We start from the raw sequence: 24,340 nt of genomic DNA, 5'->3' as shown, positions 1-24,340 counted from the left end.
TACCTATTCTGATATGCTTGTATATATACTATGATGGATAAATATGTAATTTAATTTGTTCATAATAAAACACGTGATAATCTTGCAGACAAGTCTATCCATTATAAAATTCCACGCGTCAAAATTCCAAATCACATCCACGTCAGCCTAGACAAAGACATTCATACACACAAGTGTAATGAAACGAAACAAAACAAAACTAAAGCTAAGAACGATGACGACAATAAAACTTGCAGAAAACACACACAGTGATTTCCTTCCTTTCTTACTAAAAGAAAAATCCAATATCTTTTTGAATCTCTTCCCATAAACCATCTCCAGAATCCCACTTTATCATCCTCAGAAGGTATTTCCTTTTTCTTTTTCTACTTTCTCTTCTATTGGGGTTTCCCCATTCTTTTTTTTTACTTTTTCATGGCCAAATGCATTGTTGGTTCTTTAAAGTAAGTGTTTTAGTTTTTATTTTTATGAATCTTTTGTCTAGATGGGTTGTTTGATATGTTCACATTATTGTTCTTGTATAATAGGTCTTATCATTGTTGCTGATTCATTGATTCTTAAGTGGAAAATCAATGAATTTGGAATGTATTTTTTTAATTATGTATTTATATTCAAGATTATTTTAAAAAGGTACTGTTTGAAATTGTAAATTTCTTCAACAAGAGAAGATCATTTAGGTTTTTGCTTTCATTAGATTTTCTGAACGAGGACAAATTCATGAGAATTTTTTGAGGAATCCACTGGTGTTTTGGTGTGTTCTTTGGACCAAGAACTTTACGTGCAGAAATGTTCTTTGAGGAGTTTCGTATTTTTGGTTTACTTGAGCTTTTATTCTTGAAACACAAGTTCATGCTCTTGTTTCGTGTGCATAAGGATAAGAATATGTAGGATTGAACCGAATAAGCAGTAGCACTAGGGGAAGAAGGTAGTTAATGATATAGAACGAATGTGTGTGTGTTAATTCCTAAAGATGTTTTAGAATCCGAGCTACAATAAAAGTTAAATTCAAGGTGAAAATGCTTGTGATAAGTTGTCAAATATATGTATGTAATGTAAAAACAAATCGTGCTGCGATGTATCGTTATGTATTCTATAGCGTATAATATTACCTAGCTGAATTGATGGAGTCATATGTTGTAAATGATCGATCTTCATACCGAAAATTTCTTTTTTTTTTTTCTAGTCGACGTTCATTGTTTAGAAGATATTGTTCTTGCATAGCAGAGGACTTGAAGCCCCACCAACTTTTTGTGGATAGATTTGGTAACTGAAGAGGGGCACCATTGGATAGTATTTCAATTTTTATGAAAAGGGAATGGTCGTTTGGTTCGGAGACGATGGAAGTCAATACCGGACATTCCTGTTCAAATGAGAAAAAACGGTTGGATTGTCGAAAATCTGCTGATAAAGGGGAAAAGCCTTCGGAAAAAGATGCAGGCGGTTCTGCATTCGTAAATCATGGTTAGTTCCCTTGCTTTAGATATGTTTGATGATAGGTATTTTCCCATTTTTTGCATTGACAATTGTTGACGAAAACGGGTAAAGAAAACGAAAGAACACGACAATTTTACGAGGTTCGGCAATGTGCTTACGTCCTCGGTGCCTAGGCGGCGCTAGAAGTTTTAATCAATGATCTTTTAGGTCTAGGTTACATCTCTATTTATAATAGAAAACCCTGGTACATAATTACAAAATCAACCCTGTACCGTACCGCGGGGCTGCGCCCCCACACCCCCAACCCACATAATTCGTAACCCCACAACGAGACTTTTTATGAGCCATACATAACAACAATACCACCAGTTCTTACGCTCTCATTCTCTTGATGTACCCTCCGTTCTGACTCACATGTCGGACATGGGTACATATCCAAGACGGATATGCTCTATTTTTCGAAAACCACTCTGTATTTAGGGGGTCATACGTACCATGTCCAAAAATGTACTGGACATCAGTACAGGAGGATAGGAAATGCAGGATTAGAAGATCTATTGTTTTTTTGTTTCCATTGAGTCTATATTTATGCTTTGGCTTTTGAGCATGAAGTTATGATCTGATTGAATCTATTATGTAGCTGCGATCGATTGGCACAAGAACAGGAAAAGGTGGACAGGGGATAAATCTCAACAATCACGAACGATCAACAAGGATCAAGTTATAAGGTATATCGTTTTCTACTTCCGTTTGTTCGACGACTGTTTCATATTGCTGTACTGTATTATATTTTGGATGTGGGGATATAGACACCATATATGCATCCAGAAGCACACTAGTTGAAATCTATGTAACCCGGGCTAGTTGGTGAGTGTCAGACGTATACGTGTCTGACACAAGTATGCTCTCGATAAATTTGCATTCGATGGAAAATGGTAAGGAAGAATCAAATTCTTGGTGCCGATAAACGTTTGTCTCGCCATCTTGTTCATCTTCAATATGTGCAGTTAAAAGTTTGAGCTAAAGTTGCTATTTCGCTTGGCCCAAGTGGTATAGGTCCGGGTTTGTTGGAAATAAAGGCTCTAAGTGTTTTCTCTTAAAATGGTTGTTCAAACTTCAATGTCGAATGAAACTTTTGCAGACCCTGCTGAAGTTCGAGTAACGAGCGATGCCTCGTATGGTGACACACATTGATGTTTATAGATACGGTTCTCAAACTACAGAAACTTGTTAGCTCAAATAGAATATATATGATCTAGCTTCTGTGGGAACTATCACAATTGAAGCATAGTTATAGTGATTATTAGGCATAACATTTACGAATAAATGAAGAACATCTCTTCTGATCGTTTCGTTCATGTGTTATACGATATCGACTACTCTCTCTATCCAGATTTTTACTAGTTTAAATCTTTCTTACTGTTGCTTGAATATGTCAGATAATAACTGCGAAAACTTGATGTTGCAGCTGGTCCACAACATATGAAGACCTTCTCTTGACTAATGAGCCATTTTCCCAGCCAATTCCTTTGCCTGTAAGTCCCCCAAACTGGACATCAAGAACAAGTAGTTGTTTTCATTGAATAAATCATCAATAAATACATTTGAATGCTAAGATGGTTTAGCGCTTGTTTCTGATCCTTCCATTACGAAAAAAGTGAGAGGGTTCATCCAGTTTAAATGAATGTTCGCACTTTGCAGCCATAGGAATATCATCACAAACAAACGCCATCGATAACTACTAACTGCAGTAAACCCTGATGTGCAGGAAATGGTAGATTTCCTAGTCGATATTTGGCACGACGAAGGGTTGTTTGATTAGACGATGGATGACGGAGTACAGGCATAGGAGAGTTTTAGGTGATTGCTGGTCTGGATTTTGTTTGCCTCCTTAATCTTAAGAAACACACATTTCGACTATGTCACCTGGATTCGGATATTTGTCTTAGACGAGTATGTTATTTTTTTCTACTTTGAGAATCATATCTACGTATCACTATGTTAGACACGAGTATCAAATACAAACACGGATTCTTTTAGAAATAAACAAGACTATAGTTGCTTTTTCGTTGGCATTGTACGAGTGCTTTCAACACTTCGTTAGTGGAGAGCATAAGTTGATTAAAATTATATAACTATTTTAAAAAGAATAAGTTGGTTAACCACCTTAATTGATTGAATTGATACATGTTTAATTGATTGTCATCATATAAGGTAAAGGTATTAATTTAACCTCTGAATTAAAATATTCGATCGTTGACATCTATTCATTATTGTCACTGTTGACTGTCATTAATCGGTAGTGATGACCACAGTCAATCACTTATGATGGTAAATGACAGTTGACGACAAAGAATTTTGGTCAGATTCGAGAGATATAATTGATATTTTTATGTAAAGGATCAATTTTAAAATTAATTTATTTAATTAGCGTGTTACATTGTCAAACTAACTACACATGTAATGTTTTAGTGATAAAAACGTTATAAGTCGATAGTCAAAACATTATTTTCTACATTTAGTGACCAATGGAGAACAATTATGAAATTATAGTGACCGTTTCGGTAGTTTAACAAAAATTAAAAGAAAAAACTAACGAGAGGAAAAAAAACCTTCGATTCTAAGCCATTTTTCCTTCTAAAAACCCAACCTCCCCCCATTGAAGTCCTCACTTTTTCCTTCAAAAAAAGGCGATCAATTTATAAGCAGAAGATGGATAAATTCAAGAACATTTTAAAACCGAAGCCGAATCCACAACAATTACTAAGAGATTGGCAAAGAAAGCTTCGTCAAGAATGCCGTAACATCGAACGACAAATCAGAGGCAAGATTTTTCATTTCCCCCCTTAAATTGTTTTTCAAAATCTCGATGATTGATTTTTTGTTGGTAATTTTGGGTTATCAGTTTATGAATGTTTGAGATTTAAGGTTTAAAATAATGGGTTTTTTTTCTTTGAATGGTTTTGGTCTAATTTTCTGATATTTGTGGATTTTGTTTTAGATATTCAGAGAGAGGAGAAAGCTGTACAGAAAGCAATTAAAGAAGCTGCCAAGAGAAATGACATGGGTTCTGCTAAGGTAAAATTTCTTTTATTTTTCCCTTCAATGGAACTTTAGCTAAATAGATTCACCATGTCATAGTTGTTGAGGAATTCAAAGTTTTTTTATTTGGATTGGTATGATTGGGAAGATAAGTTACATAATTACATTAAAATCATTGAGGCGAATCCGTTGGTTTCTCGTAGCCACTTTAAAGAGTGACAATCAACAATAGGGACTTGAATCCTGCCATTTCCAACGCTGCCTCCATTTTGTAAATTTAAGGGAACCTATTGGTTCATGTAGCCACCCTTAAGCATGACATCTAGTAAATTTAAGTTCATTGTAAAAGGATCTAGGTCCTAATATGGTATAGAGTAATTTTGTGCTTTAGAATGCTCAAGTTGGTTGGAGTCTGATAGAATGTTTGATCGTGCATGAAAAGGATGCCGCTTGATTATCATAAATCGAGCTGATATTAGGTATTCATCTGATAAGCTCTCTAGCAGAACTTAGGATCTGGAGTTGTGACTCTTCTCTAGTTCTTTGCTGGAACCGCTAATTGAGAACAGAAAAAACAAGTTGTTGGTTTCTTTCATCAAGAAATGATCATGTTTTCTTTGGGTGGTCCAATCAACTGACACCCCTGTGTCTTAGCCGATGTGTTATATGTGTGTGAAATCTATTTCCTTTGTGTTCATGCTTTCATGGCTGTAATTTTGCATTTGCCTCGTTATTGATGAGTCATCTCTTATATACGTGCTCATAGTGATCCTTATTCTATATTTTTTAAGGCACTTGCAAAGGAAATTGTAATGTCCAGAAAAACTGTGAACCGTCTATATGAGAATAAAGCCCAGCTCAATTCAATATCAATGCACCTTGGAGAAAGTGTTGGTATGATAACTTATGCATCTGAATTCTATGTATTGTGATTATTCCAGTTAATGCTATTATGTCTCAATACCTTCTTAAAAAACAATTATTTTGAACATAGGTTGAGAATGGGTCGGCCCGGACTTATTTTCGTAAACATATCAATATTTGTCGTATTAGACTTATAATCTGACACACCTAAGCACATGTTTCGTTTTCTCTTGGAAGAACTGCTTTTCTTTCTAAATGGTCTTTATTACTGGTATGTATTTGAAGCAATTGCTCGAACTGTTGGCCATTTGTCCAAGAGTGCTGAAGTCATGAAACTTGTAAACAACGCCATGAAAGCACCACAATTGGCAGCCACGATGCAAGAATTTAGCAAAGAAATGACCAAGGTAAATTTCAAGTTCATAAATTTCAAGTTCGTAATTTTGTTGCATTTTATGTGCCGGTTTTTGTTTCAGAATATTTTTCAATCTTCTCAGCAATATTTCTGTTTCAGTAGTTCCTAGTGCCTGTTTTCTCAGCATCAACAATATTCTGGTTTTTACCATCGTTATTCAGAGTTCCTATGTTTCCTCATGATTGATTTTTATTTGTGTTTTTTTGGTCCCAAAGTTGAAGTTGTCCCGGAAATTCATTTTTGGATGCGTCCAATTGGAACCTGAAGTTAAACATACCCGTCTTGTATATATTCCAATCTAATACATTCGAGTTTCAATAATATAGATCAAAAGAATTAATCGGTCTACTATTTTTTAACATGCTAAAACTGATGAACATCCCCTTTTATAAGTACTATGAACTTGAAAAATGCCATGTGAGAAGCATCTGCATGCTCTTCATATTTTTGGAGTTCCTTGTATTTGTAGTTATAAACTTGGTTTGAAGGCAGGGGTTATTGAAGAAATAGTAAACGATTCCCTCGACTCGGCATTGGATTCTGAAGATATCGAAGAAGAGACTGAAGAAGAAGTTGACAAGGTTCTTTCGGAAATAGCCGGTGAAACTGCAGCACAGCTTCCTGAAGCTGTTCGGAAGGAAAGAGCGACAATATCTGCCCAAAAAGAAAGCACTTCTCACAAGGTATGTAAAACTTTAAACCCCCTTTTATGTTGCTTCAAAAAGCTGAAGGATCTAAATTTTGAGCACATGTTACAGGAAGAAGCTATAGCAGAGGGTGCCGACGATGAGGAAGAGTTGGAAGAGATCAGGGCACGGCTTGCTCGAGTTCGGTCGTAAAAACTCGGCCTTCTTTCCTGGTGTTCTTTAGCTGCCAATCAACTGAAACTGTGATTTGTAATGTATCATTACATTGAAGGAGCTTTGAGCTCATGTGTTGTGTCTCGAGTCTTTGAACCCACCATTCAACGGATTTACACTTTGGAGCTGTACACCAATTGCTTCACCGAATTTCTATATAATTTTCTTATAGTATCATGTAATTATTTCAATATTAGAACGATAAGTATTTTAAAATATTTTCGTTTTAGTTTAAAAGTTGTAATAAAATTTATTGCAATACATAAATACAACCACCTTTTCATTTTTATTAGGGTAAAATACAGTTTAAATTATAATTGATGTTTTAAATTACTAAAATTTTATAAGTTATAAAATAGTTTTTAAATTTATCAAAGTGTTACAAAATAGTCATTGAGTGTTACAAAATAGTGATAAATTTCGGTAAGTTTAAGGTATATTTTATAACAGTTCAATAAAGTTCAATAAATTTTAATGTTTATTTTTTTTATAAAATTTAATGATTATTTTATTATAATTTAATGAATTTAATAGTTATTTTATATATTTTTTTAAATTTTATAGTATATTTAAACGTAGTTTAATAGATGTTTATGTACTTTACTCTTTTTAATATTGCCGGTTAACATGTTAATTTGTTTTATTTTACAATTTAATCTGATTTTTAACAATAATAAAATGGAAATCTAAAAGGGTTGGAATTAGGGATGGATACGAGTTTAGTTTGGGTTGATCCGATCTAAAATTTATACATCTTTCACCCGATCCGGTTTGACTCGAAAAATATACATTCTCTTTTCGACTCAAACTCAACCCCAATTTTTTAGATAAAATTTGACCCGACCTAAAATAATATATCATTAAAAAATATTTTTTATTCAAGAAAAATAGAGATTTAATTTTAAAAAATAATATGGGATATTATTGTAATTATCTTTAAATATATAAGTAAAATTATATTTTTCGGATCGAGTAAGGTTGAATATTTTTCACTCTAAATTCGAATATAATCCGACCCGAACATAACCTCTAAAAAACCTAACACGATCCAACCCAAACATAATTTTTTATAGAAAAATCCGACCGATCAGATCAGGTAGGATCGAAACCCGTTGGACTTGAATCTCATACCCATCCCTAGTTAGAATCTACTTGCACTTTAGGGTAAAACTCCTAATTTTATAATTTTTTAGAATATTTGGATGAGTTGAAATAAATAATTAAAATTATTTTATTATTTTTAATAAATATTTTTTTATTTTTTTATCTTAATAGTGTATTTTCAGTTGATCATAAAAAATATATTATACGAGGTAAATGAATCATGTTTAATATAAAAATATTTATAATAAAATGATAAAATTGAAAATATTGATATGAGATCCGAAAACGACTCACTCTCTACAATTGAGCCGTAAAGTGCAGACAAGGATGGATTTTGATGAATAAAGCGACAAAAAACCAAAATTGGGTTTTGTCTATGGAATGCCATATCCCACTCTTCCCAGTAAATAAATGAAAAAAATCAAATCAATAATGCCTCTTTACGCTCCAACTTTCAAGTTTTGAATCTTTCTTGAACTTTGAACATTGATTTTTCTTTCTTTGGAACTCTCCTTCAAGCCGGTTCTTTGGTAAGTGATTTCCCCCTCTCTCTTTTGTTTTAATTGAACAAAATCGAAGTCGATAATACATTTTGATTTCTGGGTTTTTGTTATTTTTCGTTGTTTCGATGTGGCTATTGATTTCAATGCATGATCTCTGTTGTTTAGTCTACTGAGTAAGAGTTGTTTATTTATCTTTTCTTGTTTAGGATTATGAATGAATTCGAAGAATTTATGCTCAGGGACAGGGACGGATCTGATTTTAAGTGAGGGACGACCAACTTATAAAATTTTAACTATCCCTGTTTATGCTTTGATTCTATTGCACGAAGAAACAAATTGTAAACTATGAAATTAAACCCTACATTTCAAAATGTTGTTTTTGAGATTGTTGACAAACCAGTGATGAACTGTGGTTCACCTTCAACAAGATGAATGGATTCTCCACCGTGGACGGCTTCGTGGAGATGACCAAATCCCTGGCAGAGATGATCAAGTACATCGCGAATGAACCGACGCTCGGTCTTTTGTATGTTCAAAAGCACACGCACGATGCGGTTCCTAACGTTGTTGATCTCAGTAATCGGGTCACGGAGAAGTCCCGGGAAGCGAGTTTGCATTCGGAGGACTTGGAAGATTCGATCACCATGGTGAGGTCAATGAAGGAATGTGGCATCCCCATTGTCGACGAGATGATCAAGGACTTTGAGAATTCGCTAATGTTAATATCATCGGATGAGAAACTGAAGCAAGGATTGGTCGATAGCCTTGATTCGGGATTTACCATAACAAGAACTAGATCTTGGGGACCGATATCATGGAGTTATGGATCCATAGATGTCCGGCAGCAGGATGGAAGTCACTATTTTTCGACCATATTCAAGTCGGCGAGAGAGAAGGCGAGCAGTTTTAAGTGGTTCCAAGTCGAGTCCAAGGAACCAAGTGAAACAGAACCGCAGAAGCCGGTTCGGTGTCCTGCTCCACCATTGTCGCCTGCATCTGCTAGCATTGGTTCAATACCCGATGAGGTAACAACTGAGCCCCAAAACCTGGTTCAATGTCAACCGGCAGATAAACTCCATGAAGAAGTGAAGGATGGAACTGAAGACAACGTCAAACTGTCCGGTGATATTTGATTGTTTGTGTCGGAAAAATACGATGAATTCAAGGCGGATAAAGAATCGAAATTGGAACGATGGTTGGAAGGAAGTGAAGGCAAAATGGATACAAGCAAGGGAGAAAGCGAGACAGATGAGGTTTAGTTGTGTAGATGTCTGCAGATGATTATATATATATATATATATATTATTTGATTGTTTTGTTCTTTGATATTAAACCAAATTGCAGTTTTTGAGTTTCCTCTTGAACATGTGGGATAAAAAAGAAAAATAGATGACAAATTTGCTTCTTTTTTTGTTTATGGAGAGCAAGAAAGAATGAGTTTAAGTTTGATAAACGAAATTTTAAAAAAATTATTAAAGATAATCATGAATCCTTTAATTGATCATCTTATAAATCAATGAAATTTTAGTAATATGAAAGAAAATCAGATTTGAAAAAAAAGCAATATGAGAAATTGATTGCATTCATACATATATAATTACTAGTTTCTGAAAGGAATATCATCTAATGAAAAGAAAATAACAGAAAAGTGATAAAGATCTTGGACTAATTATTTTGGTTGTTTTGCTTGTGAGCTAAAGGTTGTGTTTTCTGTCTTAAATTATATGCTATTTATTACTAATAAATTTTGACAATAAAATTTTGGCTAGTGTCTCCAAGGTTTTGGGCTGAACCCAAGTGTGTATTGTTAGTTAAAAATGTAAAACATTAATGACAGCTGTGGGATTTGAATCCACGCCTGTAACTGGCGCCTTAGATCACTCGGCCAAGCTGTCATGAGATGGCGTAGTCATCTAAATAACTAGTACTTTGTTTTGAAACTATTCATGAAGCCTTTCACCAAGCTCAAAGAAATGACAATGGAAAAGAAAGAAAAGGGATTGTTATCAATGTTTCTTAGCAAACCAAGTGTGTGATTTCATTCGAATCCATGTAACATACAAGTACGGTCATAATGTTAATAAGATGCTTGGATACCTGTTCACATTGAAACATCAAACAAGGAGAGATCATCTTATTCCCCAACACTCCTCAGAGCATGCAGGAATGCAAATATATAATCCTGCTTGCTGGGATTTGAGCAGAAGTTAGATAAAACATATACCCTCTATTCCAAATTCATTATTCCTAGAGGGAAATACTTCATCCTATCTCCAACTTAACTCCTTCCATCATCTTATAATGAGAAGTAAATCTACTCCTTTACTGTCAATCTATAGTTCTCAACACTTACAGTGAAGGAAACACATGAACTGTTGCCTCCACTTCTAACCATTCCTTTACTTCTCTAGGATGTGGCGCACAAGTTATGAATGGTCCTATGCAAGGGTAAAATACATCAAAGTGGAAATGATAGATATATTATTATTATTCTATATAAATAAATCAAAGCGACTTCTCATCATACAAGAACAACACAAAAGAAATACAAAAGTACAATGTAAGGAAATAAATGGCTAAAATCCTCCTACATAATCCCAAGGCGATACAAGATTAGTATCTAAAGGAACACAGACCACGCCACAGCAAAACACACATAGTCCAAACTCTCTGTATGAGTGAACATTTTCAAGGGGTCGTTTTTGAAGGAGGTGGCGAGAAGAATGGGATGGTAGTTGGTATTGTAGGGAAGGATGGCATGGTAGGCAATGTTGGCATGCTAGGAAGAGGAGGGACGGATGGCATGGTAGGCAATGTTGGCATGCTAGGAAGTGGAGGCAGAGCTCCAGGCTTGGGTAACGATGGCTGAGTTGTCGGCAATGTCGGTTGTGGGAGATTGGGGATAGATGGCAGTGGTGGCAACGTTACTCCGGGAAAAGCTGGTGGCATCTGGAGGAGATGACGAGCTGCTAGCCCAACATTGATGTTCAACAATGACAGAGCCATGAAAATGGCTAAAACAAAACAATTGGAAGAGGCCATTGCTAGAGATTTGGAACCCCGCAGAGTGTTATCTTAGAAAAAGGTTGTTCTGTCTAATGGTTTGAGGCTTTGAGTTGTTTGGGTATATATATACATAGGGTGGAAGCAGGGAAAGTGGCCTCTGAGGTTGTTGATTACTGATGGAATATGGTTGGAAAAGAAAGCACAGAGTGGTTCCAAATGTTTTGGTAGTTCATCTCCTCATTAACTAAAATTGTCAAATGTACTTGTGGTTGGCCAGAAGCTACCAGAAGTTAGCATACAAACAATATCTATTAGCAGGCCATAATTTTAACACAATTGCTCCACATCTGAATTTAACAAAGGTATAACCCTAAGGCCTAATGACATTGCGTCCCATATCCTACATCTCCAACTGTTTTATATCTAACAAAAACCTAAACCACGTTGTTTTCTGCACTTCATGTGCAACGTGTCCAGCATTCTTGTATAAACTATACATACAATAAGCTTACCCTTAACTTCCATTCCTTATATAAGGAAGCTGAAAATGAAAATCACAGTGAAGAAATATGATGGTCATTGGATTTTATATTCATGCTCACATTGAAAGATCAAAGAACCCAAAAAAAAGTCTTCTTATTCTCCACCGACCCTCACAGTAGAACCACAAAGATAAAAAAAAACTAAAAACCCATGTGGCTGCCATTGCATAGAAATCTGATCACTAAACTACAGCCACATGAGATGCTACCCAGCTAAACTAAAAACAATTAGACTCATCCATGAGAAAGAAACCATTTGATAGCTGTGGGATTTGAACTCCGCCCTTTCGCACCAGACCCTAAATCAGGCGCCATAGATAACTCGGCCAAACAAACATGAGCTGATAACAGCATCGAAAGAGTGGATGATATTCCCTATTTTATATCTGACATCTTCATAAATAAAGCCAAGATTAATGGACCAGCTAGACACGTATAGAACAAATGATTTCTCTATGTAACTAGTCATTAAGAATCTATTCCAAGTGTATTATGTCAACAAACAACAAATTCTACACAACTCTTCCACCTAAATACAAACACAAACCTAATTCACCTTAATCAATTAAATTATGCACAACCCAAATATAGATTCAATATTAGGTCAGAATTTATAATTATGACTCCTCATCAAATTATAAATATAACTTATAGTATCTACACTTTGATTCCATTACACTTTAATACATATAACACATATAACACAATTGGTCACTTAATTTTGTATTATACTTTATAATAACATTATACATTATACATATCCACAAATATGGATTTTACTCCAACATAACAAGCCTGAAATGTTTTGGGTCCATCCTTTCTGCACTGTCGAGAACCTACGAATATTTGTTAAATATAGGGAAACTCTCTTTTGTTTATACAAATATGGGATGAAAAACATATTTGATAGAAACATATTCGGTAAAAAACTTTTTAGGTCCTCTCATTTTTAAAAGAGAAAATAATCTCAGTGACAAAAAATGCCTTATAATATATGAATTTAACCAACTTTTTTTGGATTTGCAAATTGACCGACAAATTCGCAACGCGAACTCCAATTTCTCAACCCAGTTTCCAATTTCGCAACGTGAATCTGTAAATCGCAATGCGAATTTGTAAATCGCAACGCGAATTTATAAATCGCAACACAGAAGTCAAATTCGCAACGCGATAGTAAAATTCGCAACGCGGAATTTCAAATTCGCAACTGAATTTCAAATTCGCAACAGGTTTTAGTTTCACAACACAAATGTTTTGGGTATATAACAACGTAGCAGCATCAACTCATAACCTAAATCCCTAAATCACAACTCATTCCATCTCCATCTATCACTCTCTTCGGCGACATCCGTTCCTATATCCAACGACATCCTTCCCCATCTCTAATTTTTTTTTACATAATTTTATTTCTATATAATTTTTCAATGATTTCTCTCCCAAATTATCAACTATCAACGTAATAAAGGTATGTTTTTCTCTAAGTTAGTGATGATATCTAGTTTATAGCTCGTTTGTTTAGTAAATTAATTTTCAATTTGTAGAATGAAATCATCTAATGTTGATCATATTTGGATAGATTTGTGTTTAAGAGGGTCATGGGAGAATGTTCATAGTGTTTTACAATATGTGCCTTTACCCATGAATCTTAAACTAAAACTATCATTAAAAAAGTTAACTTATGAAACTCTAATGTTACGTGTTGCAAAGAAATTGAATTTAGAGCCTCTAAGTGGATTTAGGCTATCTTATCAGAGAAAAGATAAAGTTTATTTGTTAACCGAAAATGAAGATGTTGAACGATTCATTGCTTACATTAGTGTTTCGCAAGAAGATGATGTTACATTGTATGTTGTTGAACCTAGAAGTAGTGAAGTTGGGTCACTAGCGGGTAGTAATCAATTAAGTTCTTCAACCCAAAATTTAATGGTTCCACCACAATTTCATCACCAAGCAAATTTTGTTTCACCACATTTCCAATACCAAACACAATATCAAACACAATCTCAAAACCTACAACCTTTTCCTAATCCAAATCCCAATCAACTTTCAGCACCAAATTCATGTTTTCGTATTGACCAGTTAGACGATTATGAGCCAACAGAAAAAATTGTGAGTACTAGTCAGTATTCGAAATTTGATCTTGGTCAATACCCGGACTTTGATCTTGGGGAATACTCAGATTTTGATGATGTGATGGAAGAAGAAACAGACCCTGCATGTAATGATTTTAATATTGGTCAATACCCGAATTTTGATGATGAAGCAGCCGCTGCCGAAGAAGATGTTGTTGATGATAATGAGGAGGAAGTTACGACTGTGAATGAACATGTTGAACATCCATTCTGTAATTCATATAACCCTGAAGAAGAAAAAGAAAAAGAAGAAGTCCCCGAAGAAAGGAAAAAGAAGAAAATGCCATGGGAGTATAACTGGAATATGCCAGAATTACTTCAGATACCGGAAGAAGAGTTGGTAAAGATAGCAGTTGATTGTTACACAAAAGTTATTCGTATCAAGAAAGATGATTGTTTTGATACAAAGGAAGACTTGAAGATAGCTTTGTATACGAAATGTGTGGAAGATGGCTATCAACTAAAAGTTAACAAATCAAGCAAAGATCATTTCGAAACAAGGTGTATGATTGACAAAAACTGTACGTGGCGTATGATTGCAAAGAGGATAAAAGATTGCGAAATGTTTCAAGTTAGGACTTTTATTGATAAACATACATGTTCAAGAACCCAAGTTTTTCCTCACCATAGACAGGCAAACAAAAAGGTGTTGGGTGGTTTTCTGGCTGAGTTAATGTTTTTGAATGGAAGGGTATATCGGGGACATGAAATTATGACTGACATGAATGTTCGGTTCAAGATTAGTATCTCATATTCTCAAGCTTGGAGAGCCAAATGTTATGCCTTGGAATTGTTAAGGGGGTCGCCAGAAGCATTGTTTGCCCAACTACCGGCTTATTGTCATAATTTAAAGCTGAAAAATCCTGGGTCGGTAACTCATATCAAAACAGATAGAGATGGACGCTTTGAGTTGTTGTTTATCGCCATTGGTGCTGCGGTTAGTAAATAATTATAATTTTGTTAACTCATTTTTGTTAGTTGCATGCATTTCACATTTAAATGATTATATTTCTTGTGTATATGATTTTGTAGATTCGTTCGTTTATTACTTGCATGCGCCCAGTTATTATAGTTGACGGAGCACATTTGAAAGGTCGATACCTTAGAGTAAACTTATTAGCAGTAGCCATGGATGCTAACAATGGGATACTGCCAATAGCTTACGGGGTTGGCAAATCTGAAACCTCTGATTCATGGACATGGTTTATGGGGCATCTTAGGGATTGCATAGGTCCTATTAGAAATCTGACAATCATATTTGATAGGGCAAACTCAATTGACAATGCTGTTAGAAGGTGTTTCCCAGATGCTTTTCATGGACTTTGTGGTGTTCATTTGTACATAAATCTAAAATCAAGGTCTGCTGGTATAAAAAATCACAAATGGACATACTGGAAGGCTGTAAAAGCTTATCGGGAAGTGGATTTTAATAAGCATATAAATTGTTTAAGACGTGTTTTGCCTCAATGTGCTCAAACACTAGAAGATGTCAGGTTTGAAAGATGGTCAAGAGTACATCAACTTGGAGCAAGATATGGTTTCATGATGTCTAATAGTGCAGAATCAATCAACGCTCTAAGTCGTCATTCCCGGAAATTACCCATTACTATGTTAATGGAGTTTTTTCGAGCCTCTATTCAACAGTGGTACTACAATAAAAGAAACCATGCATGTATTATTTCTTTAAATTCGTAACTTATCATATATTTTACTAAGTATTATTTATTTAAATTTACAGGAACATTGGAACGTCGTGTTACACCATGGACTGAAAAAAAGATAACGAAACGTGTTGTGAAGTCAACGTCATGGAGAGTTGAACCATGTTCAAACACTTTGCTTGAAGTATTGAATAATAACTTAAATGGGCTTGTCGATCTAAATGCAAAGACGTGTAGTTGTAAGAAATGGCAAACATCTGGTTATCCGTGTGGTCATGTTATAAAAGTTGCTCTTCATCTAAACCAAGATGATTCAAGCGCATACGCTATGGATTGCTACACTACAGAAGTATATCGACAAACTTATACCGATATTGTCTACCCATGTTCACATCCTTTTGAGTGGGACATACCAGATGACTTACAAACAGTTTTGCCACCAGTCATGGATAGCAGGCTACTTGGCCGACCAAAAAATCACGATCGTATACCGTCTAAGGGTGAAGAGAAGAGGTTATCGACATGTAGTCGGTGCAAGGAAAGTGGTCATACAAGGTTGACATGTGGATCACCAGTTCCATCACAATCATCTTTTCCTCTACCAAAAAATGGATCCTCATCAAAATCCAAAGCTCATGTGGTGCCAAGCAAAAGGAAATCAAAAGCGCAATCAAAATCAAAATCCCAATCACAACCGGCTTCACATTTTGAGACTTATTAACTTAGGTAATTTTTAAATACAAACGTTGTATTATGTGTATTTTATGTGTGAATGCATACATTTTCAGTTAGACATTCATTAGTAACTTGAGTTTGAACATTGCTATGATCTGTTCAGTTGTTATCATGTTGGGATTTTCTCTTGTGTTTGATTGCTTGTATAGTTGTTCTCTTGCTTCTTCAAGTGTCCTTAGCTTGTATTTATAGCTTGGAATGTGTTTGATGTTGTATATAACTTGATGTTGTATGTTGTGATCAATACGAAAGTCAAATTCGCAACGCAAAAATCGCGTTGCGAATTTGGCTTTCGCGTTGCGAATTTGACTTTCTCGTTATGAATTTGACTTTCTCGTTGTGAATTTGACTATCGCAATGCTTATTTCGCGTTGAGAATTTGACTTTCGCATTGCGAATTTAACTTTCATGTTGTACATTATTTGAACATTGTTATGGGTACATTATTTGGAAAATAATGTTCCGGACTTCGTTAGAAATAACCCTTTTTTATCGGATTAATTTCGTTTTTGTGGGTACATTATTTGAACATTGTTATGTATAAATTTGTTGTGTATGTATGTTTTGGTTTGATTATATTGTAAATATATTTTCATTCAGATGAGATGACCTGTGTATAACAAAACAATCTATCTCTTTCATGTAAGTACTTTATTCCAACCATGTGACAAGTGTGACAACCCCATCAACTCACAACTCAGCTTTGAACTCAATCAATATTGTATTTTAGCTTGATGGTTCATAAAGAATGATACTTGAACAATATGAATCAATTATACAATTTCCATGTTCAATTTAACACTGCATTTCAAATTCATTTCATATGTAATTGGAGTTTGAATTTAAATTTCAATTTGAGTTTGAATTTCAATATAAATTTTGGCTCCACTATAAATATTAGCCCAAGCCAATATGCATGTTATCATTGATTATTCCTAATTTCCATTGTTTTTTTTCAACTTTAAACGTGAGGGAAATCCCGACCATCGTAATTTTTGGTCAACTTTAAAGCGTCAGAAACGTTTTGGACGTAAGATCTGGGTGGTATACGAGAAATGCAACAAATGGCAACTAAAAATCCCGATAATTGAGGGCTACAACTTGTAATAATAACAAAAATAATAAGTCCGAAATGCTTTCGAGTACCACCCAAATCATAAGTCCGAAATGCTTCCGATGCTCATCAAAATCCAAAGCTCATATGGTGCCAAGTAAAAGGAAATCAAAATCCAAATCTCATATGGTGCCAAGCAAAAGGAAATCAAAATCTACAACTTGAGTTTGAACATTGCTATGATCTGTTCAGTTTTTATCATGTTGGGATTTTCTCTTGTGTTTGATTGCTTGGATAGTTGTTTTCTTGCTTCTTCAAGTGTCCTTAACTTGTATTTATAGCTTGAAATGTGTTTGATGTTGTATATAACTTGATGTTGTATGTTGCGATCAACGCGAAAGTCAAATTCGTAAATTGAAAATCGCGTTGCGAATTTGACTATCGCAACGCTTATTTCGTGTTGCGAATTTGACTTTTGCGTTGCGAATTTAACTTTAGCGTTGCGAATTTGTACCTTCAACAGGTCTTTTTTGCCTTCAAACATAATGCAGATTGAATTTTTTAGAAACAACAAATCAACTTTTACAAATCAATTAAACAAGCAAAAAAATAATTCTTATTTACACATCAAATTAAACAAATAAACTTTTACAAATCAACTTTTACAAATTAATTAATCGAAAAATAAATCTTATTTCCTTATCAATCAACTTTCAATGTAAAATTCAATTAAACAAAGCAAAAAAAGTGTACCCCAGACTATTGTTTATGCACAAATACATCAATTTCACGCAGCTCACTTCAGGATTAACCTGCAGAAACCAAATATTTGCTCAAACAACACTTTCTACACATCTAAAACCAACAAACAACAAATTACTGAATTCTAGGTACTTAACCAAATATTTTCAAACCAATTAAAGAGTATATATGTTAACACTTGCTCAAACTTACCTATTGTTTATGCACACTTTCAGCACGCGGATGCAGGTAGGCAGCGTCTCGTATATATCGATCTAGCCATATAATGCCAAAACCACAAGCCTACTGCACCTCTATCTCTATCTGTGGGAGGTAGATACTATTTACTTCATGTCGTCAAACGTTCCAAGCACAAGCATACGAGAGGACCACAATCCCCTCTGGCTCTTTACGTTTGTTGTGGCTTAGTCTCATCTCTGATCATTGTAATTTTGAACTTCTTTGGCTTCTTGTTTCCAGAATTGTTCCAATAATCAATCACATCCAAGTATTTAGCCAAATGATCGCTCCATCCCTTTGTAATAATATCTCTCAAATCAGACAATGGTATGTAATTCAACATGCTGTCATATACCATTGTCTTCAGGGATGGGAGCTGAAGCTGGACGAGAAGCCAATGACGACGTTCTAAAACAGGGATAAACACATGTAATCATAAATAATTGCGTACATCAAATAAAATTTATGAAAACCTTTAAAATATTCAAAAAATAAATACTAACCTTATCGACCTCCCACCAAGCAGGATAAAGTTTAGCTTTTCCATTACCCAACGTATATGAAGCATCTCTCTGATCCATCTCTCTGATCCTTCAAGTAAGCTGCGTGAAAAGACGTCGGCATAATAGTCCATCGAGTATTTCTTTTCCTCAATTTCCTTATTATTAGAAGACGTGGCACCCATGCATCAATATGCTGTTTTATAAAAAAATAAATATATTAGTGAATTTATTACTAATTTTAAAAAAATTAATCAAAATGCAATATAAGAAGAATATAAGACTTACCACCCCTTCGAGATAGCCATTATCTTCAACCCCTAATAAAATACCCCACCAAGACCGTTCAAGAAACAAATGAATAGCATCGTCGATTTGACATAGGTCAGAATAACACCCCTTGCTCCGCTCATGTACATAAAAATCAACTGCGGTCTTAGTCCAAAGGGTATTATCCGTAATTATTTCCGGTAGTGTTTCCCTTTCCTCCAAAGGAATGGTACTGGCCGGTAGCACATACGAAAGCCAACTTGCATCCATCATATCGGGCACGGGAGGGGGTTTATCAATATGTCAACTTATGACGCCATGTGAATCGGGCTCTTGAACGGCGGACAAGACCTCTTGAACGATGACAGGGGCCTCTTGAACGGTGGGAGGGGCTTCTTCGATGATGAGAGGGGCCTATTGAACGATAGGAGACGTCTCTTGATCAGGAGGCGCCTCTTGAATGATGATAGGTGCATCGGGCTTATTCTTACGGAGTCTTGGCACTAGTGGGGTGAACAGAGACGTAATGGCACGTGCACGATGTCTGATGAGTGAACCCCGTCGTGCAAGAAAAACACGAAGTAAAACATCTACCTTATCGGGCCGCTGAAAATAAATTAATACATAAATCAGTAAATAAATAAATAAATAATACCGAAAAAGGTTATTTGCATTTTTAGTATAGTATTAAACAAATTTACCTCATTGTGTAGAGTATGAACCTCATTCTACAACAATGAAACAATCTCGCGTAGAGCGACAACCTCATCACATAAAGTAGATACCTCACAGCGTAGCGCACCATTGTCATGGCGTAAAAAATCTACCTCACCACGTAAATATTGAACCTCATCACTCCATGCACCATTATCTTCACGTAAAGTACCGACCTCATGACGCAAAGCACCGACCTCATCACGTAATTCCCCTAACTCATCCCGTGGAGGTGGAGAACATGGAGATAAATGTCGTGGCCTCTTTGCCGGTCGCCTATCATGAGGTGATGGTGGAGAAGAGGCTCGATGATGTGATGGAATAGGTGATGGTGGAGGTGGAGAAGAGGCTCGATCAGGTGATGGCTCCGGGTGTCGAGCTGTAGAATCGGCCCGATCAGGAGATGGCTCTCGAAGTAGGGGGTGCTCATCATCCGTCCCATCAAAAAACCGCTTACTAGCGCGCCACCAATCAGTAGCAAGCTCAGCCTCTATGGGTGTCAGCCTCTGTAATGGATAGTTGGCCTCCTAACAATATAAAAGTTTAAACAAAGTTAAACTTGTACTAATAATAACTTGTTTATATATGATATTATTTGTGTGTTAACTTACATCATTCATCGTCGTATATGGGAGTAACTCTTCCCAATCCAACATGCGGATCCTCTTCCAGGTAATATCCCTAGGAATATCATTTGATCTTTTTATCGCATATGTCCGCATGCTGGGGAAAGCCTCAAATATCCAAATCTACAAACAATATAATACACAAACATTAGTAATTGTTAAATAATTAATTATAATTTTGGAAACATTATATAGAAATTCTTACCTTAAAGGCCCAAGTAAAGTCTGTCAAAGTGTATTTAGAACCATCTCTCCGCAAACTTTTTCGGTCCTCAAAGGCAGACGACAACTTCTTCCAAGTAGCTTTCCATAGATATGAACCCCACGAAAACAAGTTCCATGCATTTAGGTCCTCTACCAATAATATTAGGTCCTCAGAGATAGGTTGTCTGCCCTCTTTGCCTAAAAAGAATACAAAAGTAATAAATGGCATACTCGGACAACATCAAGGTCATCCATCCGAGTAAAACCATCTTTATCAAATAATCTCTTCAAGTCGTCGACGTGTAAACTCGGCTTCGACTTTGCTAGCTCAGGAAAAACTCGAGATAACCATGAAGGGCGGGCGATATGGCTAGTGTACTTACCAACATCATCGTATCCGAAGCGTAGACCAGTGATTAAGCAAAACTCCTCCCTCCCAAAACAAGTATGTGCCGGAGGAAAATGAAACCATATCTCCTCATCACCACGTTGTATCCCCTCGGATAGATCGTTAGTCATGGTCTGAAGAAACAAATGTGTTAACATAGCATCTCCACCTGTATGTTGCACTTTCAGCCATGGCCCGAAGCAAGTATCTTCAAACAATTTTCTTTGTAGAGGTGTAAGTGTTGACACAATTTTAGTGGCTAGGCTTAATTTATTCTTTAAGGTCAATGCAGCCGAAATTTTTTTCTACAAAAGCAATAAACATACAATTAGATATACCAAAAACTCCTTATTATACACTATAAACAGACATGATATTAAACAGTGAAAACAAAGCCAAATATGTTTCAAACTAGCACGGTATTCAACCAAGTCATTATTCCATCATAGTTCACAAAATGCATCAGATAACATTCCAGAAGTAAGCACTTATATAAATATTTAAAAGGACAACATATATGTTTAGTGCAGGTTCAAGGACAACATAAAGAGTAGTAGTTTATTTTTGAAACTTAAATTAGCAACACTGTGAAGTTAGTATTTGTCTTTGTTTTTTGGTTGAAGTAATGCAATTCATTCAAGTTTCAATTTGCAGAATAAAAGAAGTTTCTGAAACTTAAATTCGCAACGCGAAACTAAAATCGCGTTACGATTTTGGTGTTGTGATTTAGGGTTTATTCAACAAAAAGACAAAACAAAGACAAATACTAAGCAATTTAGTAGTATTGGCAGCAACCGAATGAATTTACTAAGCAATCTCAGTGAAATGGTTAATCTATATATATTGAAATTACCAATAAATTTATCATCAATATAAGAAAAATCTAATAATAATACAAAAATTTCAAAATAAAAATAAGAGATTAAAAAAACTAACCATCGGTGGTTGATTTTCCATTTCTGACCGTGAATGGTTGTGAGGGTTGCTCTGAGAGATGGAGATAGACTGTAACACCCCCAACCCGTATCCGACCCGGATACGAGTCCGAAGTGACACATTGACTTTTTAAACATTTATTCGTATAAAATAGTGGGTAATTTAAAAACTTTGATAACATTTAAATTATTTCCAAACGTTTACAACAGATATCAGAGTTCGTACCATTTATATCTTTAGACTACATGCCAACTACACTCTGTAAACAGTACATACATTTTCTGATCTGACATTTGGTAAGGAAAACTGACCTGTCTTGCTCCGCATTACTCTTTACTCTTCTCGAAACCTACGTGTGAAACAATCACACGCTAAGTCGAAGACTTAGTGAGGCATAACGACTTATAATGCACTTCATAACATATATCAATACATGCATGTTCTGTTCTATCATGTTATACCAATTTCATGCATTCTTCGTATCATATAAAATCATATCAGATTAATTACAGTAAATACATACAGACACATAATTCATCATTAACAGTTTATCATGTAATCACATACTCTTATTGTTAACAATTTTCAATCAAACACTATACACACACAACATCATATGATTCACGTAACACATTTCAAACCACTTATAAACCCATCGTATACATATCACATTCAGTATGCTTGTTTAATCACTTTATTAGCCCATGTACACTAGTGAGAACTTAAGGTATGTGAGTACATTGAGGTTGTGCACCCATATGCTGTCACCACAGCTCGATCAATGTCCCGAAGGACCAGTCCATAGATTCCGAAGAACCTAGGTAATCAGTCCATATGTCCCGAAGGATATAGGTAAACAGTCCATATGTTCCGAAGAACATAGGTAAACAGTCCATATGTCCCGAAGAACATAGGTAAACAGTCCATATGTTCCGAAGAACATAGGTAAACAGTCCATATGTTCCGAAGAACATAGGTAAACCCTCGACCCTTGGCATGCCAACTATAACCCTAGCTCTCATATCACATAACATGGGCATTATCATTTATAACAGTTCACATTACTTATTCATATTCTTTCTCTTATAACCACATATCTTTTCTTTTCAGTCACGTATCACATGTACGTGTAATCATTGATCTCATAACATATACTTGTTTTCACATATATATTTCATATCATTTCACATATAAACTTTCATATCACATGCCATATAAGCTCATAGCTTCTTTTCATATTCTCATAGGATCACATAATTCATATCTTATACTTTGTTTTCTCATGTTCACATATATCATGTATCTTTCTCATGCAGTCACATAGTTCAGTTTCACATATGTTCATATATATACATTACATAGCACATACTTCTCATAACATTACATTCAAAAGCATGTTAACACATATAATCATGCATACATACAATTCATGTCATTCATATACGTATAATCATATATTCATGCATTCTAACAGAGGAAAAAGACTTGTCGCAAGTCTTGTTTCCATTTAGCACCATAAACTAATTAATATGCACTCACCTGGCCTCACTAGTCAATTCCAATCTCTTATCTTTCCCTTTGATCGATCTTACTTGCCAAACGTTCCGGAATTCTTTATGCGTAGAATCTACATAAATGTACATTTCGGGACAATCATTAGATACCTACACCTTGTAATTGGATACTAGCAACTTAAACGAACTTATTAAACCCATATTCCCAATTTTCCTTTAGGGGGAATCGGTTCCCCCCTATGGGGGTATCGATTCCCTCCAGACATTCTGGAATTCTGTCGTTTGAAGGGGTATCGGTTCCCCTTGAATGGGTACCGATTCCCCTTGCCCAGAAATCATATTTTCAACCCGAAAATTCCTTCATTTTCACTCAAACACTTCATATATCATCTCCTTTTCATTCTTAACTCTAGTACACATACTTAAACCAATATATATTCATTTATTTCATCTTAAACCTCAAAATCCTATCTTCCATATATAATTCAAAAATCATATCAAATTTTCTATATGTTCAAAATCAAATTCTATCATTCCAAATCTCTTAATTTAACCATTGACAAGTCAAATTTAACTTCAAATTCTACTTATCAATTCTTTTCCAAAGTTTCATATAAAAACTCCAAATCTTTAATCTCTCATAACCCCTCCATCATTTGTTTTTAAGATGATTTAAGCTTTCCTTAAGCTTATTTAATACCCAAAGAATCAAAACTAAGCTTAAAACTTAAGAATTAACCAACTGAAATTAACTTACCTTTTGTAGCTAGCCCCACGTGAAGAAGAGAAAGCAAGAAGAAGAAAGCTTCCAGATAGCTCTCTTCCCACGTTTTTCACTCTTATAAAAGGGGAAGA

General features: G+C 35.2%; 4 protein-coding genes across 6 annotated transcripts; 3 read left to right on the top strand and 1 right to left on the bottom strand.

Moving 5' to 3' along the window:
* The first annotated feature begins 213 nt into the window (after nt 1-213).
* LOC120115538 lies at nt 214-3,391 on the top strand. Of its 2 annotated transcripts, none has more exons than XM_039136220.1 (5): nt 214-346; nt 1,225-1,461; nt 2,075-2,162; nt 2,903-2,969; nt 3,203-3,391. In XM_039136220.1, the coding sequence occupies exons 2-5, from the start codon at nt 1,305-1,307 to the stop codon at nt 3,254-3,256; spliced, it is 366 nt and encodes a 121-aa protein (XP_038992151.1). In that variant the 5' UTR covers nt 214-346; nt 1,225-1,304; the 3' UTR covers nt 3,257-3,391. The 2 variants fall into 2 exon arrangements, with proteins under 2 accessions (XP_038992151.1, XP_038992152.1); XM_039136221.1 differs by having other exon boundaries at nt 1,184-1,461.
* A 697-nt stretch (nt 3,392-4,088) lies between these two features.
* LOC120115593 (vacuolar protein sorting-associated protein 24 homolog 1-like) lies at nt 4,089-6,687 on the top strand. 2 transcript variants are annotated; one of them, XM_039136254.1, is made up of 6 exons: nt 4,089-4,258; nt 4,436-4,512; nt 5,268-5,370; nt 5,626-5,747; nt 6,244-6,438; nt 6,514-6,687. In XM_039136254.1, exons 1-6 carry the CDS (start codon nt 4,147-4,149, stop codon nt 6,592-6,594), a joined length of 690 nt encoding a protein of 229 aa, XP_038992185.1. In that variant the 5' UTR covers nt 4,089-4,146; the 3' UTR covers nt 6,595-6,687. The 2 variants fall into 2 exon arrangements, with proteins under 2 accessions (XP_038992185.1, XP_038992186.1); XM_039136255.1 differs by having other exon boundaries at nt 4,139-4,258; nt 4,444-4,512.
* A 1,775-nt stretch (nt 6,688-8,462) lies between these two features.
* On the top strand, nt 8,463-9,452 carry LOC120115557. The gene is made up of 2 exons (XM_039136229.1): nt 8,463-9,161; nt 9,249-9,452. Exons 1-2 carry the CDS (start codon nt 8,651-8,653, stop codon nt 9,353-9,355), a joined length of 618 nt encoding a protein of 205 aa, XP_038992160.1. The 5' UTR covers nt 8,463-8,650; the 3' UTR covers nt 9,356-9,452.
* A 1,458-nt stretch (nt 9,453-10,910) lies between these two features.
* LOC120115543 (protein PELPK1-like) lies at nt 10,911-11,264 on the bottom strand. The gene has a single exon (XM_039136223.1). The coding sequence runs from the start codon at nt 11,262-11,264 to the stop codon at nt 10,911-10,913; it is 354 nt and encodes a 117-aa protein (XP_038992154.1).
* Nucleotides 11,265-24,340: the final 13,076 nt, after the last annotated feature.

This window comes from Hibiscus syriacus, unplaced genomic scaffold (genome assembly GCF_006381635.1).
Source record: "Hibiscus syriacus cultivar Baekdansim isolate YM2019G1 unplaced genomic scaffold, ASM638163v2 tig00110266_pilon, whole genome shotgun sequence".
Lineage (NCBI taxonomy): Eukaryota > Viridiplantae > Streptophyta > Magnoliopsida > Malvales > Malvaceae > Hibiscus > Hibiscus syriacus.
Note: the sequence above shows the minus strand (reverse complement) of the source record. Positions and strands in the feature narration are given on the sequence as shown.

Excerpts from the sequence above, each read along its gene's own strand:
- LOC120115593 (XM_039136254.1), top strand. The coding sequence starts at position 4,147 with ATGGATAAATTCAAGAACATTTTAAAACCGAAGCCGAATCCACAACAA. Across the intron at positions 4,259-4,435 it reads CATCGAACGACAAATCAGAG|ATATTCAGAGAGAGGAGAAA; the intron begins GCAAGATTTTTC and ends ATTTTGTTTTAG. Across the intron at positions 5,371-5,625 it reads GCACCTTGGAGAAAGTGTTG|CAATTGCTCGAACTGTTGGC; the intron begins GTATGATAACTT and ends ATGTATTTGAAG.
- LOC120115538 (XM_039136220.1), top strand. The coding sequence starts at position 1,305 with ATGAAAAGGGAATGGTCGTTTGGTTCGGAGACGATGGAAGTCAATACC. Across the intron at positions 2,163-2,902 it reads AACAAGGATCAAGTTATAAG|CTGGTCCACAACATATGAAG; the intron begins GTATATCGTTTT and ends TTGATGTTGCAG. Across the intron at positions 2,970-3,202 it reads CCCAGCCAATTCCTTTGCCT|GAAATGGTAGATTTCCTAGT; the intron begins GTAAGTCCCCCA and ends CCTGATGTGCAG.
- LOC120115557 (XM_039136229.1), top strand. The coding sequence starts at position 8,651 with ATGAATGGATTCTCCACCGTGGACGGCTTCGTGGAGATGACCAAATCC. Across the intron at positions 9,162-9,248 it reads AGTCGAGTCCAAGGAACCAA|TAACAACTGAGCCCCAAAAC; the intron begins GTGAAACAGAAC and ends TACCCGATGAGG.
- LOC120115543 (XM_039136223.1), bottom strand. The coding sequence starts at position 11,264 with ATGGCCTCTTCCAATTGTTTTGTTTTAGCCATTTTCATGGCTCTGTCA.